General features: G+C 41.5%; 1 protein-coding gene across 2 annotated transcripts in view; it reads right to left on the bottom strand.

Annotated features, from left to right (window-relative positions):
* The window catches only part of LOC117286365, a 38,216-nt gene extending 18,192 nt beyond the window's left edge, over positions 1-20,024 (bottom strand). The window contains exons 1-3 of one of the 2 annotated variants that reach the window (XM_033764617.1): positions 19,998-20,024; positions 8,818-9,449; positions 5,437-5,473 (exon numbers count right to left, since the gene is read on the bottom strand). In XM_033764617.1, the coding sequence (XP_033620508.1) occupies positions 8,850-9,449; positions 19,998-20,000 (603 nt within the window). In that variant the 5' untranslated portion in view covers positions 20,001-20,024 and the 3' untranslated portion in view covers positions 5,437-5,473; positions 8,818-8,849. Of the gene's footprint in view, positions 1-5,436; positions 5,474-8,817; positions 9,450-19,997 lie in introns of those variants that run through there. The other variant, XM_033764616.1, reaches the window with a different exon arrangement.
* Between the last annotated feature and the right edge of the window lie 726 nt (positions 20,025-20,750).

Here is a 20,750-nt window from a genome sequence, read left to right as displayed (position 1 = left end):
AAAAAAAAAAAAAAAAGAATTAAGATGTCTTATATACATATACCATCTTTCCACGAGGAATATGATCATGTATTGCAAACATTTACTAATAAAAGTAAATTTTTAAAAAAGTTCTGACAACTCTGAAGGAGAAAGTCAAGGAAGGAAAACTGGGTAGGCAGGATCTCCAATGGCAGTGATGTAGGAAAAATATAACTCCCAACTTGTTAGATGTCAAATGTGCTGAGTATGTGGTCCCACGACATGGAAGAATGAAGTCGTGAATCAAAGGAAGTTAGGAGAGTTGTACTGGAAATAAGAGGAAGAAGAATATCGCCTGGATTTCTGGAGGGGTCTCAAATGGGGTGGCCACCAATATCCTTTGCCAGGAGTAATTTATACAGCAAAGTCACAATGTGGGTACAACAGTGTGGGCTCAAATTACAATCAACCTATAGGATTACAAGTATAGCCACGGAGCTAGTATTGATCAAATAGGGAAAAAGTCACTTAGCAAGAGTGCATGGAAAGAACAAAGGCATTTTGGGAAAGGGTGAGGGATATGGGTCTGGATGTTCTGGTCACCCACCTATGTATCTGGCCCCACTGGACCAGGTGGTGCTAATTACAGTATAATCTCAAATTTCTATTTATCTCTAGGCAGACATGCAGGGCTGGCTATTGGTTTTCCATTCTGAGCCTTAGCTCTCTCTTTGTATTTGCCTCCAGCCACAATTCTGTTTTTATTTGTTGCGCTGACTTCCCTGAGGGCTCAGTCCCTCTCTGACTGTATATTAATTCCTGTCTAACTTAGCTGCCTGTAACAGCAGCACAGTCCAAAAAAGTATGAACCTGGGTGATGGGAAGTCTGCAAGCCCGAGTCAACCATTGTAACAACTCCACCTATAGAGAGAGAGGACCTAGATGAACCGCTTGGCTGTGAACAGGAACTGGCTGGGAGCTGCCCAAGAGGAAATACACCAGGGGATCCCTGAGATATAATAGCTGGGCTGATGGACATCAAATATGTTCCACATTGGCAGGGGGCCCAAAGTGCACATTTTCACACTGCTACATGTCTACATCCTGTAACCATACGATGGCCACTATGGGCCCCATGCACTCCTAACACTACTGATGTGGTTCAAATAAATGCCCTCTTGTGGTTAATCACGGAACACCAGCCTGTCCAGGCCTTGCCTTTCTGGGATTCTAAATTCTGCCTGCAAATCTTCAATTAGCACTTCGGTTTGTCTTTTAATTTCTTTTCTGTAATACTTGTTTGCAGGACCTAAACCAGCCAAAGTCAAGACAGGCTTGTTAGATCAACTGCTAGTTATTACCCAGCAACACGATAATAACTATTTAAATTGATGACACATACATTTTGCTATATGGTTATCCGACTATTCTTCCCACCTCTGTGCAAGTTCGGAAATTCCCAAAATAAAATATTGGAACTAAAAATGGTCAACAATTGGACAGGGTAACAAGGGAAGAGTTAGCTGATTCCACGTAAAGGTTGTTGGGGAGAGACAAGAGGGAGTTTGCACTGAGAACTCAGGGGTATGTGGGGGTTCATTAGTGTGGCAAAGGGAGTGTGGATTTGGTAATAAACAACTTTTGCTTCTTCTTGATTCTTCACTTGGATTCTGCTTTGCAGAATCTGGGGATTCCCCAAGTGTTCCATGATGGCTATGTCAGCATCACCAGACAACTCCACCATGAGCATTGGGTAAACATGTAGACGGGCAGGAAATGCACTGGGAGGTCTATTTGCAGAGCACTGATGTAGTTTGTATTATTTAAGTAGGGAAATTATCTAATTGGTAAATTTGCAAAAAGTCAAAAAATTAAATTTAAATGATTTCCCTTGTTTTTCTTCAATATTTTAAACCATTCAGCTTTTATTTTCATTTCTCTAGATTGAGTTAGGCAGCTTTTAATTCTAAACAGAATTGAACAGAATTGACCTTTTCAAGTATTAATTATAAATAAATAAAATGTTAATAATTATCCTGGACCCAAGTAGCAAGGTTGTTGGTTTGTTAGTTTGAAGTGCATCATTTCTTCTATGGTTGATTAAGAGTAGATGTCAGGATTTCATACTTTCTAAATTAAAGCTGTGTAGCAAAATTATTATGTTAGGTTTCTGTGGCCTTCTGTTTTCAGATGAGCTAAAAGAGAGGCAAAGCCTATTTCTAGTTTTAATGAAGCCTATTAAAAAGTACTGATGCAGCCAGGCATGGTGATTCATGCCTGTAATCCCAGCACTTGGAAGGCAGAGGCAGGAGGATTGTCATGAGTTTGAGGCCAGCCTGAGCTACATAATGGGTTTGGAGCCAGCCTGAACTATAAAGTGAGAGACTCTGTCTCAAAAACAAACAAACAAACAAACAAAAAAGAATCACTGATGCTAAAAATCATTCCCACCCCAAATTTAAAGATCCAAACCAGAAAAGGGCATCTGAAATGAAAAGACACTTCTCAGATGAAGAATTAGAAAAGACAAATAAATATATATTTTTTTAGTAGCAGGGATCGAACCCAGGACCTTGTGCTTGTGAGGCAGGCAGTGGAACCACTGAGCTAAATCCCCAGCCTGACAGATAAATATATGAAAAAATGTTCAATTATCACTGGTCATTTGTGAAATGCAAATTAAAACTGCTGAGATTACATCTCCAGAAAGACGGTTGCTACCAAGAAATCAACCAATAACAAATGTGGGACGGGCTGTAAGGAAAAAGGAACCTCTCTCCACTGTTGCTGGGAGTGTAGACTGGTGAAATCAATGTGGACATCAGTGTGGAAATTCCTCAAAAAATGAAAACTAGAGGTTCTATTGGACCAAGATATACCTCTTCTTGGTATCTTCCCAAAAGAATTAAAAACATCATACCACAACAATATATGCACACCCATGTTTATAGCAGCATGGTTTGTAATAGCTAAATCTTGGAAACAGCCATCAACTGATGAATGGATAGAGAAGATATGGGTTTTGTTATACAGTGGAGTAATATTCTGCCACAAAGGATGAGTTTCAGACATTTATAGCTAAATGGATGGACCTTGAGACCATACTCTTAAGTGAAATAAATCAGATACACATGTTTAAATACCATATTGTTTTTCTAGTGTGAGAAATTGAAAATGGAAATAAGGACTGAAATATATAATGGATGTTGGGAAATGAGAAGAAAGCATTCAAATGGGAAGGGGAACAAGAGAGGAGTGAAGGAGAAAGGAATGAAGAAACAAGAAAAAAATGAAATAGGACAAAACACAATGCTTTTGTACACAGGGAGAGAAGGCTAGGGAGAATGGAGTAGAATAAAATTTATTAATAAAAAAACTTTTCCCCCTCTCCACCCTTCATAAAGGTCTTGCAACTAAATACCATCTTCCTCTTACTAGACTGCACTCTTGGAAACAAAAAAGTTTGTCTTTTTCCTTGACTCTAAACACAGAAATGGGGGAGAAAAAAACCCACTGGGAAATTTTTAGTTGGCTGAATGATGAATAAATGCATAAATAAATGAAAAAAATAAAAATCACTAATGCTGCCGAGAGTGGCGGCACATGTCTGCAATCCCAGCACTCCAGAGGCCAAGCAGGAGGATTACTGGGTGTTCAAGGCCAGCCTGGGCTACACAGTGAGTTCAAGGCTAGTCTGGACTACACAAGATCCTGTCTAAAAAATAATAATAATTAAATTAAATTTTTGGAGCTTACTATGCTGGGTAATACTGATGGAATAATTTAACTATAACTCAATCCAATTTAATTTTTAGCTTCAAAAATATACTTACAGTGTTCTTCTGTGTTTCTGTCACCAAACACATTAAAACAAAATATTCACATGCAGGTCATCACATTTTACTAATAAGAGATGCGTAATTTTCATGAAGTAATTCTAAATATTTGTTTGGAGTGTGCCTTTCCAAATAAATAATCATTTTACAAAGTCTTTGCAAATAGGGGAGGGTTGGGCTGGGGATTTTTAGCTCAGTGGTTCCACCACCTGCCTTTCAAACACAAGGATCGGAGTTCAATCCCCGGTACCAAAAAAGCGGGGGGGCAGTGGCTGGGTGTGGTGGCGCACGCCTGTAATCACAACACTCGAGGCTGAGGCAGGAGGATCCCTGTGAGTTCGAGACCAGCCTGGACTACATAGTGAATTCCAGGTCATTCTCAACTACATAGTGAGACCCTGTCTCAAAAAAAGAGGAGGGTGGTTTAAGGGGGTGAAGCGAGGGCAGGAGAATGGGGAAAAAATGAGAACCAAGGTCTGTCATGTAAAGATACAAGATCCCAATGATGAATGTAACTGTACTGTATACTTCTGTGAGACCTGACTGAGCTAAACTGATTCCATGTTGGATGAGTAATGGCCCCAGAGGTCGTTGTGCACCAACTCCCCTTTGTAGTTGCACCCCTACCTACCTTTGAACCTTTGCTTAGGAATGTAAGACTGCAGAACTTTGTGTAATCTTTACTGCATAACTTTGCGATCTTAAATTTCTAGCCCCAACTGTGAATAATGAGAGTTAATGGGCAAATGCTTAAGAGTTCTGGAAAATGAGATAAGATCTGTGCCATATACAGAGGTCCAAAGTTAAATGTTTTACTGCTTGCTTGTGCGAAATGCCTTAGAGACCCCTGTAAGCATCTTTTAATCATCAGCGTGTGATTGATGAGTACGTGGACCAGTAGTCTTTGACCCCTGCCTCCAGGCTTTGAATGTTAACCTCCCTTTATCCCTCTTATAAAAAGGACCTCATCCCCTGAGCTGCTGCCTCTCTGAGCTACTCGGCTCTGGGATTGCTGTCTGGCCAGACTAATAAAGGTCCATTTCCTTTCCAATGTGTCCAGTGTGTTCCTTCCCAGGTGAATCTCGTGGCTGTCCAACTCTTTGGAGTGGTAATTTTGAGCTTTTCGGAGTGGTATTGAGCTCTTAGGATTGGTAGTAAGGCCTTACGTCTTACACTTCAAAAGTACCAATAAACTCAATTTTTAAAAATAATCATTAGAGACCCTGGAATCTCTGAACATCATTTTTATTTCCAAAGATTTTAAAATATGTACAAATCACAGTTTTCCCATTTTTTTCCCAAGGACAATATTACTTGCAAACACAAATTAGCTCCCATGTTTAAATGGACTGCTTACAGTTTTACATGCTTTTGCTATGTATTGAGTGTCTACCGCATGCATAAAGTGTCTAATTTTAAGTACACGCAGTTCTGTATCAACATGCAATCTATGTTTACTTTGAGGAAAAAGTAACAACTTAAAATAATTTCCATTTACTCAAAAACGAAGGCTCCGCTAAAAGTGGGTTTTCTCAACATAATGGATTGCTTCCAGGGATGTTTATGTGTTACCTCATTTTATTTAATTATGGTGAAATTGTCGTAACATGGGGCCGGGGATTTAGCTCAGGGGTTCCGCCGCCTGCCTCGTAAGCACAAGGACCCGAGTTCGATCCCTGGTACCAAAAAAAAAAAAAAAGAATTTTCATAACATAAAATTAACCATTTTCAAATGAAATACACTTAATGCATTCACAGTAGTGCACAACCATCTTCCCTGTCTAGCTCCTGTCGGGCGTAAAGTGCCAGCATGGACGCCATCTTAGTTAAAGGTTAAATTCGCCCTCTTGAGAGAACAAGAAAGGCCCAAGGTCACTAAAAAGGCAGAGTTTACTCAGGAAAATGGTCAGGAACAAACACCAAGTGTTAACATTCTAGGTTGAAGCGATAGATGATTCCCGTAAAGATTAACCATAGCCCTACACTTTGTCATGAAAAATGGCATTCCTATAGAGATTAACCACAGCTCTGTACTTTGTCACAGCCTCATCCCGTGCAAACTGTAGGTTGTTCCTTTCTTCTACCGCCGCATTTCACTTCTGTAATTTTGCTTGCTTCCACCCCATCTAGAAATGTATAAAACCCTCTTGTACTCTGGGCTCAGGGCGCTCTCCAAGTTGTTGCTTGGAGGGGCCGTCTGGCCAGACTAATAAAGGTCTGTTTGACACCATTCTTGGGTGCAGCTCGTTCGTTTGGTTCCTCTGAGGTGTTGTCTCGCGGTTACTGATCGGTAGTTCTTTGGAACATTTGGTTAAGATCCCTGGTGGTCTTACACTCCAAATGTTTTCATCACCCCAAAAGGAAACTCCTTGTGAATTAAATAGTTGCTCTCGGGGCCTGAGGATGTAGTTCAGTGGCACAGTGTCTGTCTTTCAAGTGCAATGTTCTCAGTTCAATCTCTGGTACTGCCAAACAGTTGCTCCCCATTTCTTTTCTTGGGGATAAGCATTCTGACTCTACATTTATCTATTATAGATATTTCATATAAATTCCATAACACAACACATGACCTTTCGTTGCAGTAAGCATGTTTTTGTCACAAGACAAAAGGCCACCACAGGGATACATAGGGACAAAGAACAAGGAGGATCACAAGTTCTACCCCAGCTTGGTCAATTTAATGATTTTAGCAAGAATTTGTTTAAAAGGGGGGAGGGGGATAGGGCCAGGGATTTAGCTCAGTGTTTCTGGCCCCTGCCTTGAAAAAGCACCAAGGTCCTGAGTTCAATCCCGGTACAAAAAAAAAAAAAAAAAAAAAAAAAAAGCTAAGAATGTAAATCTGTATGAAGACCCTAGGTTCAATCCCAAGTACCACTTCTCTCCACCCATGATTTATGTTTCATTCTGAAGCAGTCAGGGACTCAAAAGCAGTTTTTGCTAAACCTGTAACTCTTCCTTTGGACCTACAGATCCATAATAGGCAACTAAAAGCAAAACAGTTTGATCTTCATTCTGCATCTTTTATTAGAGTAATCATTTAGAGGCCAGGGATTTAGCTCGGTGGTTCCACCACCTGCCTTGCAAGCACAGGAACCTGAGTTTGATCCCCAGTACCAAAAAAAAAAAAAAAAAAAAAAAACAATTTAGGAAAAGTTAACAATAATTTTTATTACCCTTAAATTTACCTAGCCTATGTCATCCCTCTTCAAGATTAAAGATTTTTCTGGCCGGGAATTTAGCTCAGTGGTTCCATGGCCTGCCTCACAAGTGCAAGGAGCCAAGTTCGATCCCCCATACCAAAAAACAAACAACCAAAAAAGATTTTCTTCAAAAATAACTAAAGTAATGTTTAGGATGCTTGGGGATATCCGATGGACAACTTTTGACCACGTCCTGTTGCTGACCTCCCTCTCTAAGGCAATGAATGCTTAGAATTTTCCAGCTATTTTCCCAAAATTGTGTTCACCTGAGTCCCAGGAAAAGCAGTCTCACCAGGGTTGAAACTGCTCTAAATAATCCTTTCCTAGAAACTAAATCACTTCAAGCTGGTGCCTGATCCAAACCTCTTCATCAGTGTCTAACCACCTTCCATCCGATTATTCTCCTATTTTCTCTTACTTTCCTTTTCTAAGGACCTAACTCCTGAGGAATTTGTTAGGTCATTAAACTAAAGTCTCTTATCCTTTTATTCTCCAACCAAATAATTTTCTACATATTTGTGCTTTGTTAATTTCTACTATCATTAAAGGAAAGACCACACATGTAGTATATATTAGTACTTCCAGTAAGTATTTTGTCATTTTAATGGGGTGGGAACTTTCTCATACTGGTGAGTAGAATTCCCTGAACCTTACCTAGAATAGATTGATCCCACCTAAATGCAGAATACTGACGGGAAAACTGTAACTCACATGAAGTGAAACTGGTTACAATTCTCAGGCATTATCCCCCCAAAACAAAATCTTGTAAACAGTAAGATCCTCTTAATAAAAGAAGGAATGACTTCACCCAACACTCTGTCAGTGACCTCTTACAGAAAGAATAGTCTTCCTGGAGATAATGGGTTCACCCCACAGGTGAAAGTAAACTACCCATTTCCTTCAGGCTACTTTTAAGAGCAAGACACTAATGGAACAGGACTTAACTATCATCTCACTTCTACTACCTTAAAAGCGCACGCACGCGCGCGCGTCTTTTCCCGATGGGATTTTTCCCCTTTTCCGGAAAGAGTGGACCACTCCTGGAAATACTGAAAAGTAAAAGGAACAAAAAAACTAAAACTTTCACGGATGAAAATACCCCTAGCAAGGAATTAGAAACGCAAAAAGAAACGCATCTTTTTAAAGACTACAGTTAATGCCCAAGAAATACGTTTTAAGGAACATTATAGTAACAAATTGATACTTAAGCAAACCAGTTTACCTCACTTTGCAAAATACCTACAAAGTTGTCGCGAGCCGGCGACGCAGAGTACTGTCCAGCAGTGTCTCAAACCTGAAAGAGCAGCGGGGTGGAGATGGGGCAGAGAGAAAGGAAGGACGCCAAGACAAGAGTCTGATCAAGGCGACGTTCATGGCAGGCAAGCATCAGCCTTTTAAAGGCACATCAACAGGAAGCACCTGACTCCTACAGATAACGTCAGATCTTTAACAAGAAGCACCTGACTCCTACAGATAACATCAGATCTTTGGCTATCCGAGTTTCTCGCATGCAGGGTCAAAAACAAGTTTAAGACGTGCAGTCCTTAAAAAGGAACAAATGTTAACACATACTAACTAGGAACATCCTGACCACACATTGCGTCAATGCCTCGAACGCCAGTGGGCCATGACTGGCTCCCACAAACCATATTTCCCACACAAAATACTACATAAAAGTTAACCTTCAAGATAACATAACTTATTAAACTAAATAAAAGCAAACACTACACCTAATTTAAACCGAAAGAAAAATGCATCGTCTAGCCATAGTCTTGCTGCCCTCCCTGCCTCCACATTCAACGCGCGGTCATAAAACCAACCTTTAGTCCTTCTGCTCACTTCCTTTCCTCCTTCACTCGCAGGAGGACTCCACCAGCTTTCCACGCCTATTTCGTCTTCCTCGCAGTTTTCGGGACCAACTCTTCGCCCGCGTTTGTTGGTCCCGGCGTCCCCCGCGTTGGACGCCATTGCTAATCTGCATTTCTCGCCCTTCCCCGAGGAGGCGTGGCTCCGCGGGCTCCCGGCGGCCTCTGCGCGTGGAGCCTGGGTGGCTCTGGGAGCCGCTTCCTCTTGTTTCTATCTCTGTGTGGTCACAGGGCGTGGGGGACCCTGAAGTGGGGAGAGGGCCGTGCGGGGTAGCGGGCGGGGGGAGTGTCCCGATTTCCCTGAAAAGAAAGCAAGTTACGAGACGCGAGTAGCCAGAAGCGCCCGGCTTGCGTGTTCGTCCCCGTCTTGGTCTGCCTGGCGGGAGGGCGCATTCCAGATGAGGAGCGCGGGCCCGGCGCGGCTTCTTCGCTAGGCCGGGTTGCTGGCGGACGTCGGGGAGGGAGGACGGCGCTGTGAGCCTTGTGAGGCTTCTTTCCCGCTGCGGCCCTCGCCGTCCTGGCACGTCTGCAGGAGAACCGTGTTCGGGGTTGGTGTGTGCAGCTGACCCCGCTGACAGGGTTTCCTGCTGTAGGGACAAATAGGCAGGGACATAGACCGAAGTGGCTGACTACATGGTTGACGTGGCAGTTATAGAGATGACCACCTGATCAATGGAAGAAATTTTCCTTTGTGAAACCTTTGCAGGTGTAAACCAGTTATATCCTGGAAACCTAAAAAACCCATGTCCCTTAGCTCACCTTAGCAACAACTCATCCTAGCAACAGTGCACAACACAAAGGTTGAAACCCTGGTTGGTTCAGAATCCCTATAAGAATGGGCAGGGCAAAGATCTCTGTCAAGAAGCCCAGTCAGGCTCTCCCTTCTTTGTGGCAGCTCTTTAGCTTTTTTCTCCATCTTCGTTATCTTATGAATAAACCTATGCTTCTGCGTTACTTTTATTTCTGAGTTCCTCGTTCAGCACCTGAGGTATCTTTGGCTTTGTTAGCAACCCCCCGCCCTGCATTCCTCGCCAGAGTGAAGGCAGGAACCTGAGTAATGGACGTCATGCCACGGGAAATCCCTAGTCCCTAGACGTTATACTCCCGCCTCCTCACTGGTCACCTCTTGAGCAGATGGAATTCTGCGTGAGTGTCACCTCCTCCAGGATGCCTCCTTAAGGGCCTGTCTGCACCCTACCCCACATCTGATCAGCTACCTAACTGTGCATTATATTCCACACCCCATATGCATAGCAAGTCCATCTTCATTTTCCTTTTATTCAGGTTGGTTTTTGGTCTGCTAGAAGTCATTTAATCCTGTGACTCTCCTCAGGAATTATGTCTCTGAGCCAGTTTTTATCATGTGCCCAGCAAGGGGTAAGGTCTGTTGAGTGTCAAAAGCTTGGGTAGTTGGTGATGGGCACAACAGACTGAATCCGAATAGAAGCTGATTAGGTGGCTACTGGCCTGGTGCAGGGGTGAAATGGGACAATCTGGCTAGAATTGGCAGGACCACAGAAGTGTTCCTTCCCCACTCTTCTTTCTACAGAATTTCAGTTTACTTAGGTTTGTATTTCTTTCATTTCATCTCAGAAAACAACAATCATATATTAAGACTAAAACTAGGGCCGGGGTGCCATGCCTGCTTTGCAAGTGCAAGGTCCTGAGTTCGATCCCCAGTACACACACACGCACACGCACGCACACACGCAAAAAGATTAAAACTCAAGCAATATTTTCCCTATGCGACAGAAAGCCTAATAGTATTGCCTGATAACTAGGGAGAGATAATAAAAACTAGCCCTAAATGCTTACACCTAGGCAGAATGATCTCCAGGAACTCATTTAATTCACTCAGCAGTCTAACAAGGTGGGTTTTATTATCCAGAGTCAGGATTAGCATGAGGTGAGTCTTGTAGGACAAAACACAAAGTCCCCCCCAACTTTTCAGTAACCAAGGTAAATAAAATGTTAATATGATATGTTTATCAAGATGCGATAGTCGTTTGATTGCTAAGTTTTGGGGGGTCAAACGTGTTTGCTCAAGGTAGGAGTTTCATTTTGCTCAACCCTAAGATCTACCTTATTATTGCCTCCATCCTACTGACCTGAAGTGTCTAGTATGGCAGGCACTGGCCACCTGTAATACTGGTAATATGTTTAATTCCAATTTAGCTGTATTGTAAGTGTAAAATACACATGGACTTTGAACATGATATTCAAATACATTGGTGCCTTGGTTCATGAACTTAATTCATTGCACGATTCTGGGGGAGATGGCCATGGTCATGCTTGTGACCCAATGCACTGTTGCCAAATGAAAGCAAAATTTTGCTGAACACTTCTTTTCAGGAACTGAATTGTTTGCAGTCAAAATCATTCATGAACCCAACTATTACGATATAAATATATCAATAATTTTATATCAACTGCATGTTGAAGCAATGTCTTGGATATACTGATTTAAATAAACTACTGTATTAACCTTAAATTTCACTTTTCTCTCTTTTTTTTTTGTACCGGGGATCAAAGTTGGATCCTTGGGCTTGTGAAGTAGGCGGCAGAACCACTGTGCTAAATCCCTGGCCCTTGCCTTTCTCTTTATTTTCTTTTTTGAAATGTGGCTACTGAAAAATGATCTACATGAATCACATATTTCTGGGGTGCAGCACTGCAGGCTGAAACTTAGTGTCTTAATCATTTCTCATTGGACACTGACACAACGTAAGGAAGGACAGGTTTATTTTGGCTCACATTTCAGAAGTTTTGGTCCATATTCAGCATAGTGGCAAGGTCTTGGCAGAGGAAAGCTGCTTTTGTCATTGTGGCCAGTAAGAGAGAAGGAGTAGGTAGGGAGAAAGATATACCCTTACAGGTCTCACCCCAGTGATATGCCTCTTCCCATCAGGCCCCACCTCCTATCAGCAAGTCAGATATAGCAAACTCCATGGCCCAATCCTCTTCGAAAAAGGCATAAGACCTTTGGAAAACAGTCTCAATAAAAACCATTCAGGGAGGCTAAGCCAATTTTCCAAGGTTACACAGCCTTTGCATATGGTGAGAGAAATACTCAGGATTTAAATCCAAGCAACCCATACATGGAATCACAGGATTTAAAAATAGGTGAGAATCGCTTCTCGGCCTTTTGGCTAAGATCAAGTGTAAAAATAGGTGAGGACAGGCGGACATGGTGGCACATACCTGTAATCCCAGCACTCGGGAGGCTAAGGCAGGAGGATCGCTGTAAGTTTGAGATCAGCCTGAGCTACATAGTGAGTTCCAGGTCAGACTCAACTACATAGTGAGACCCTGTCTCAAGCCCCCCCCCCAAATAGGTGAGGATAATGATGCTATAGTTTCTGGGGTCTAAAAGTGCCCCTAGAAGTCTTGTGGGAGTTTTGGAAGGTGATTGGACTATGGGGGCGTCTCGTTCATCAGTGGATTAATCCATTGGTGAGTTTGTAGCTGAAAGTGCTGTCAGGAAGTGGAGCCCACGTGGTTGAGATGAGTCACCAGGGGTGGCTTTGAAGGGAGTCTCTCACTCACTCACTTTCTCACTGCCAGGTAAAGATGCAGTGACCAGGCCTATATGCTTCCCTGAGGGATAAACAATAATTTAAGATTGTACTGTGATTGGTAGCACCTGGTCCAGTAAAGTCCAGTTAGGCATCAGTCATCCAGTCAGGTGACCAGAGCATCCAGACCCATCCCTTCCCAAAAATGCCTTTGTTTCCACATTCCCTTACTACGTGACTCACTTCCCTATTAGGTCAATACTGGCTAAGCAGCTATACTTGTACAATGGACCCTTGACTTTCAAACTTGATTGGTTTCTGAGAGCCGGTTATAACTCAAATTGCTTGTAAGTGAATAGAGCTGAGATCTGGATATTTACCTGGGTGGACACTATAGGTAACAAGAGGCACATGAATCTTCATTAACCTAATTAACCCAAGTTGTTTATACATCAGACCAATGTAATGTAAGGGTCTGCTATAATCCTATAGGTTGGTTATAATTAGACCCACGTTTCACATTGTAACTTTGCTGTATAAATTACACTTGACAAAGGGCCTCAGTTGGCAACACACTTGGGATCTTTCCTGTCTCTCAGGAGCTATGTCTGAATAAATCTTACCTACTTGTAACCTCCATTGTCCTTTGGAATTCATTCTTTGACTTCAGGAGACATGAACTGAGCACATCTGACATTTAGCAGATTGGGAGTTATATTTCTTCTGTATCAATAGGACCAGTGAACTTTGGAAACTTCCAGTAACTTCCTTCCAAGTGACACTTTCTTGCCCTCCTCTGAAGTTCTATACGCGTTCATCTCACCATATCCAAAGGCCAAATATTTGCGCTGTCCCTTCCTGTCATTGTCTTTCCTGCCAGAGGTCTCTCCCTTCAGGTTAAGCCCATTGAACCCTCTAATTCCCAATAGACTGTCTGGCTCCTGCAGAGGCCTGGTATGACTGAGGCCAGGATTCTAACTTTCTGAGGCTATTTGAACAAAGGAGCCCCTGAGAGTTTTTGCTGGCTCAAACTCTAAGCAGTAAGGGGAGGAGGGGATTTCTGTAGCAAATGCCTGGTGCTACAGCTTCCCCATGAGAGAAGACAGATTGCCAAGTGGAGAGGGTCTAGAAGGAACCTTGCTCAGTTATACACTAGCTACATGTGACCTTAGGGAAGTCGTTTAACCTCTTGTGGCTTTCTTCACCTACAAAATGCAAACAACCCTTCCCTAACAGGCTGTTGTAAAGATCCGTAGGGGTGATGGGCTTAGCTCTTGTGAACTAGCTATTTTATGGGGTTCCAGGTTAGCCCTGATTTGAAAATGGAATTAAGAAATACCCAGAAAAAGTCTCATCAGGACAGAAGATAATGTGTCTCCTGGAGTGAGGAAGGTCTGAACCCTCTGTGAGCAGAGGGACTATGTTCTACTGGAGGCTTTTATAAACACTAGAGGTCTTCTTGTTTTAAATTTTTTCTTTTTAAACCAACTTCACGTGTTTCTGTGGGGTATCAATTAGGATTTTACCTTTGTTTATAAGTCTTGCTGTCCAGCAGAAACCATCTTGCCTCTGGCCAAGATGTACATTTTTAAGAGTTCTTTTACCTTTCAAGGCCCCAGGAAGGATGACTGGGATGTCTGCAAATTTGGGGTCAAATTACTATACCAGCTCTTCATTTTTATAATAAATTTTCTTTCCTTTTTCTTTTTTTTTGGGGGGGGGGTACCGGGGATCGAACTCAGGTCCTTGCGCTTGCAAGGCAGGCGGCAGAACCACTAAGCTAAATCCCCAGCCCTTATAATAAATTTTCAATAGGTAAGAAACTTATTTTCTTAAATGAAAAGGACAAAAGTGGGTCTCTCCTTAAGGAGTATGGCTCATGAGGAGTCAAAGTACACTAGGGACAAAAAGCCAGGTAGTCTTCTCGTGGTATACTTAGGAGAGATGTAAGGAATAAGGAAGAAAAGAGCCTACTGTGAGTGACAAATCACACAGAGAACAGCTCAGAGACAGCACTCATGGAGAGGCCTACTGAAGCTCCACACAGAAAGGAAGAGGGGGGCCGGGGATTTAGCTCAGTGGTTCCACTGCCTGCCTCGCAAGTGTAAGGACCCAAGTTCAATCCCTGTACCAAAAAAAAAGAGAGAGAGAGAGAAAGGAAGGAAGAGGGGAACTTGTAGACATGTTAGCAAACCTCAAGCAGAAGAAGCATCCAGCTTTGGTTGAGTACAATGTAAATATCCATCAATTTGTTGAGAATGTCATTTTTCCCCATCTAAGTCCTTGTGCGGGTTACAGATCTATCCCACAGGGTTGACTGCCATATTCCTCTGGAAAGGATGCCCTTCTAATACCACCCTCCCCTCTTCCTGCTCCATCCTCTGTTCCACTCCTCAAATTCCCAGGTCCCTGTTCCTCACACCATTTCTGAGGGAAACCCAGATATTTACTCCCTGAATATGGGGAGCAATATATATATCACTTTATAACAAAGATGAGTTTTAATACATGCCCCCCCATAAGTAGTTTTGTCATTGTGTGAACATCATAGAGTGTATTTATAGAAACTAAAATGTGAACAACTTCACTAGGTGACCTAATGTTATGGTACCATTCTTGTATGTGGTGAGAATGTTGTTTTGTGATGCTTGAGTGTAGATATTTTTCTCACTTCAAGCCCACTTATTGGAGGGAAATTTTTACGCAGCCAAAATGGCTCATTGGCACATTTCACTCAGTAAAAGGCAATTCTTTCTCTGGGAAATATGCTCTATGCTAGTATCAAACTGTTGTCAAGACAGATCTCCTTAAGTAGATAAAAAGAATAGGGCTAGGGATTTAGGACTCATTGGTGCAAAAAAGCTGAATAAATAGTTTAAAAACAATACTTCTTTGGTTTTAATCATTGGCTGATTAAAGATATACATGTAATGGCCTATGCACTTCCCATGATTTTTTAGGTTAGTAGCATATCAATGCTTAATAAGATTAAATGAAATAATAGTAGAAGAATCAGTGATGTTTGGTACACAGTAACTAAGCAAACAAAGGATTTATTGCTTCATTTAGTGGGGCCGTAAAGAGTCTAAAGTTTAACCCAGAATCAAGTTCTAAGCCTCACATTGAAATCGTGCTGTGTGTGTGGCCTTTAAGATTGAAGTCGACCAGGCATTGAGTTGCTCCAGCTTCCCACTGAGTGAAAGAAAACTTTCTAACTCACTTCTGACCCTTAGCCTTAGCTCCAGAGACTGTGGGTCACTTGCAACTGAGGGTCAGGAGGTGGCAACATAGAGAATCAAGGAACTTAACAGTATAATTTTGATGGGCACATTTACTTGGGACTTCCACTTGTATCCAACTTGGTTGGAAGAGTTAGCTACAAGGCTTTGGCCTGCTTTCATGTCTCTGCAGGTGTTAGGAAGAAAGAATTAACGTAAAGAAATAAGAAACTAAAAACCTTCAAGGAAAACTGTGGTTGTCTATTGCACTAAGATTTAAAGTTGGGTCAAGCTCCTAAACAACTAGGAATGCTTATTTGTTCCTTTGTAAGACTTTTTTCTTTCTCTCTGCCTCTAGTTCTTCCATTCTGGGAAGCTCATTTTCCTCGGAAGATCTGAGCAAGCCTAACCTTATCCACTCCTTTACCCCTCCCCATTTATAGACAGTTCTTCACGGGTATCCAATTCTGCACATCCTGTGAGCAGAATCACTGCCCTTCTTTCCCTCTGAATTTTCTTTTCAAATAATACACAGTCTGGAGAGGTGGGGATAGTGTTTCCCTCTGGGGCTAGGCCCAGGAAGACTTATTGTTTATTATAAAAGGTTCTGGTCCTAGGAAGTCAGAATTCCTTTCCTGTAAAGCAACCCACTGCATGTACAAGCACTTTTGTTCCTCTGCAAATACTGTGCAGAAACTGGCACTCAGTTACAGCATAAAAATGCTGAGCCTCTACCAATTTTCACTAGTATCCTGAAAATGGCAGAACTTGTTAGCTTGTAGCAGGTGAAATCTCCTAAGTTTCACAAGTGTTCACAGCCTTAAACTTGCTTCCATACAGGCAGTGTGATGGAGGTCATGATCATGGGTCACAGCCTTGACATATTCTATGGTTTTTATGCTTTTTTCATGTTATCTCTGGGGCTCTTTTCCTCCAAATGAAATTTTCCAAGAAATTGATAGAATTCAAGCCACTCTCACTAAAATGAGGGTAGCAGCCCTAGATTTTCCCATGGAAGGCAGATCTGTAGGCATCTTTGGAGAAGTTGCCCAACATGGTTTCAAAGACAGTGTTGAGTGCTGGGCGTGGTGGGGCACACCTGTAATCCCAGCACTTGGGAGGCTGAGGCAGGAGGATTGTTGTGAGTTCGAGACCAGCCTGGGCTACACAGTGAATTCCAGGTCAGTCTCTCAACTACATAATGAGACCCTGTCTCAAAAAACAAAAGTGTTGAGCTTCTAAAAACCTATTTAAACTCAATTCTGAGGTCTGGAAAGAATAACACATTAAGCTCTTAGCAAATAGTATGTTTTAGCAAAAATATTAAATTTGCCATTTATTAGGTCAGCACAAATTAGTTCATATCCTCTGAGCAAGATGCATGCTCTGGGATCTGTAATGGAATTTGGGGGGCATTTCTGTGAGGAAAATAGGTAGATTTGATTCCCCCATGCTAAATTTCCCTTCACATTCCAGAAAACTATGACCAAGTTCAGTTTGCCACCTGTTATCGGGTCTATTTGTTTGCATATGGTGTATGGTTGTAATTTGCTATAATGACAGATATGAATAAGTGTGACAGAGACCTAAAATGTTTACTATCTGGCTCTTTTTTTTTTGGTACTGGGGATTGAACTCGGGATCTTGCGCTTGCAAGGCAGGCAGCAGGACCACTGAGCTAAATCCCCAGTCCGACTATCTGGCTCTTTACATAAGAAGTCTGACCTCTACTTGAGGCCAGACTTTGTCTTTTGTTTGGTGCTCAGTAGCGAAGGCACAGTTGTGTGGAATTTCCATAGAAAAAGGACACATAGTGATCCCTTTGAAGAGGGCTTCCTATGTCCACTGATATATGGTACTTTGAAGAAGAGATTGCCTTTAAAAAGCAAATAACTGGACTGGTGATTTAGCTCAGTGGTCCTGCTGCCTGCCTCACAAGCACAAGGTCAGGAGTTCGATCCCCAGCACCAAAAACAAAAACAAAAACAAAAACAAAAAAATGAATATCTTGCCAACAAACCAGGAGGCTGAGGCAGGAGGATTGCTGTGAGTTCCAGGACAGCCTGGACCACCAGCCTGAAGTACAAGTGAGACCCTATCTCAAAAAAACAAAAAAAAACAAAAAAACAAAAAACCCTGAGTATCTCCTAGTTTTTTCATCTATAGTTATGAAATATTTTCATCCACCGATTTTTCTTTTGAAAAACAGTATAAAATGGTCTCTTACATAAGATCATTCCATATCTTAAAAAATGTTTTCAAGTATGTTAAAATATACGCTGTCTTATATTACTGCCACAACATTCTTCTCTCTACATTCTGGCATTTTAAATCCACAGGCACTGTTTTAAAGGTTTTATTTGAATTAATGGAAGCCTACCACGTTGATAAGGAAGCAGGCAGATGACTGAAAGGGCAGAGGTCCTAAAAACAGAAAAGACTTTATGAACAAATCCTCAGTAGCATGGCAACTAGCAGAAAGAATCAACAACTGGGATCTCATCTTATTAAAAAGCTTCTGTACTACAAAAGAAACCATCAGCAGAACTAAGAGACAACCTACAATGTGGAAAAAAATTTTACCAGCTGTTCCTCAGACAAAGGACTATTATCTAGAATATATAAAGAACTCAAAACAATCAGCCCCACCCAAATATAAAGACCTGATTCAAAAATGGGCATCTGAAATGAACAGACATTTCTCAGAAAAAGAAGTAAAAGCAGCAAGTAAAGATAGGAAAAAATGTTCCACATCACTGGTCTTTCAAGAGATGCAGATGAAAACAACACTGAGATTCCACCTCACCCTACAAAAAATGGCTGCTATCAAGAAATCAACCAATAACAAATGTTGGCGGGGTTGTGGGAAGAAAGGAACCCTTCTCTATTGTTGGTGGGAGGGCAGACTGGTTCAACCACTAGGGAAATCAATATGGAGATACCTCAAAGAGCTGGGACTAGAGGTTCCATTTAACCCAGCAATCCCTCTGCTGGGTATCTTTCCAAAATAAAAGAATCATACCACAGTGATATATATGCTTGCCTATGTTTATAGCAGCATAATTTGTAATAGCTAAAACATGGAAACAGCCCATTTGCCCATCAGTTGGAAACTGGATATAGAAGATGTGGTTTTTCTATAAAATGGAATACTACTCAGCCATAAAGAATGAGAAATTAGATTCATTCATAGGAAAATGGATACATATTGAGGACATACTCCTAAGTGAAATAAATAAGTCACACATGTGTAAATACCAAATAGTTTCTCTGGTGTGAAAAACTATAATAGTACATAAGATCCTAATGAGATAATTGACCGTGTGAAATAGGAAGAAAAGGGCTAAAGGAGTAGGGAAAGTGGGAAGGGTAGGGGAAAGCTAATAAGGGAAAAGAAAAAAATATGAGAAAATGGAAACAAAGTGTTTGTAAACGGGGGTGAAGGGAGGGCAGGGACAAAGGGGAAAAAATGAGAACCAAGACCTGTCGTGTAAAGGTACAAGATCCCAATAATGAATGTAATTGTACTGTATACCTAAAATGTACCAATAAACAATAAAAGAACAACAGCAAAAAAAGTATGGCTACTAAATTCGGTATTCACAGACAGCTTCCCAATTAGCTTGGCAAGGAGTCATTCATGTGTCTATAATAACTCGAAAAGGGTGAGGAAATGTCAACATATGTGTTCATCAGGAACTTTCAGGAAATTCTAGGGCTGTTTTTGCTTAAGTAGTTAATTTGCCTTAAGGCCTGTGACATAATATAAGGGAAACAAATGTAATTACCAACCTGGTAGATGTCCAATACTCCAAGTTCGTGTTCCCCAAAACCAAAGAATGAATTCTAGGGAACAATCGAGTTTAATAATAAAATATATTTATTGAGGAAGAGAGAGACAGCTAACGAGAGAAAGGAGGGGACCCAAAAAATGGGTTGCTATAGACCCCACTTTACAGAGGAAGTTTTATAGAGCAAAATCACAAGGTGGGTTCAAAATAATGAGGTGGATGAAAAATTACAAGGTGGGTACAATGCAGGACAAAACTATGATCAACAAATAAGATTACAAGTTTAGCCACTTAGGTAATATTAATCCAAAGGGGAAGGAGGTCATGTAGCAAGTGTACAGTGGACACTTGATTTACAAAGTCAATTCATTCACAAGAGCTGTTTGTAACTCAAGTTGATTGTAAGTCAAGACTATTTTTCCGATAATAATGGAAATACCTATGTATTCCAAATCTCCCAAAGCATCCATTAACTAACTTTTTCATAATGAAAAGGAGTTGTATAATGTACATAATTTACTAGAAACACCAATAACTTTCCCAGTGTATTCACCAAAAAGTTATAAAATATGCTTAATTTACCAGAGACTATAATGTCATACTATACTTACCATTCAAGTTGACCTCTTTGGCTTGCAGGAAGGGAGGATGAAATGAAGGCAGTTATTGTTTGGAAGGAAAGTTCTCTTCCATAACATCAGGAATCTGGCTCTCTAGTCTTCTTTCTCTCCTTGGGAGAGTCTGTAGCCCACTAGGACCTGCTTCAGGCTTACTGGGTCTCAATCTTTTCAGAACTGAAAACTGGTCTAAGTTTGTCTGTTTCTGTCTTTTCTTTAACACTGCTCTGTAGTATGACATGACATTGTCATTTACCAAGTGAATGCAATGATTGGCCTTTTCTCTGTCGGGGTGGGTCTTCTCTACAAATGTTTGTAGCTCTGTCCATTTTTTCAGGATTTCCTTTATTTCAGAAGAACTTTGCTGCACTGATTGTTGATACTCCCCTTCCTCTTCAAAAAGCTCCTCAGCTGCCATTCTCTGTTGCTCAGCCAAAAGTTGCTGAAGTTCCTCTGTAGTCAGTTCCTCTGAATGTCCCTCCACCAGTTCCTCAACATCACCACTGTCTACCTGCAAACCTATGGACTCTGCTATAGTGACAATGTCATCAATCACAGGGTCAATTGAAGGCTCAGACTCCTCTACACAGCCTTCAAAGTCTCTCTCCTGTATAATTTTAGGCCACACTTTCTTCCAGGCAGATCTCAAAGTCCTTAGAGAGACATTGGCCCAGGATTTCTCAATTAACCCCACACAGGAAAGGATGTTGTAATGTTCATTCCAGAACTCTTTAAGGGTTAAATCTG

Source organism: Fukomys damarensis, unplaced genomic scaffold (assembly GCF_012274545.1).
Source record: "Fukomys damarensis isolate Sample0158 unplaced genomic scaffold, DMR_v1.0_HiC HiC_scaffold_16, whole genome shotgun sequence".
Classification (NCBI taxonomy): Eukaryota; Metazoa; Chordata; class Mammalia; order Rodentia; family Bathyergidae; genus Fukomys; species Fukomys damarensis.
This window is presented reverse-complemented; position numbering and strand designations above follow the sequence as displayed.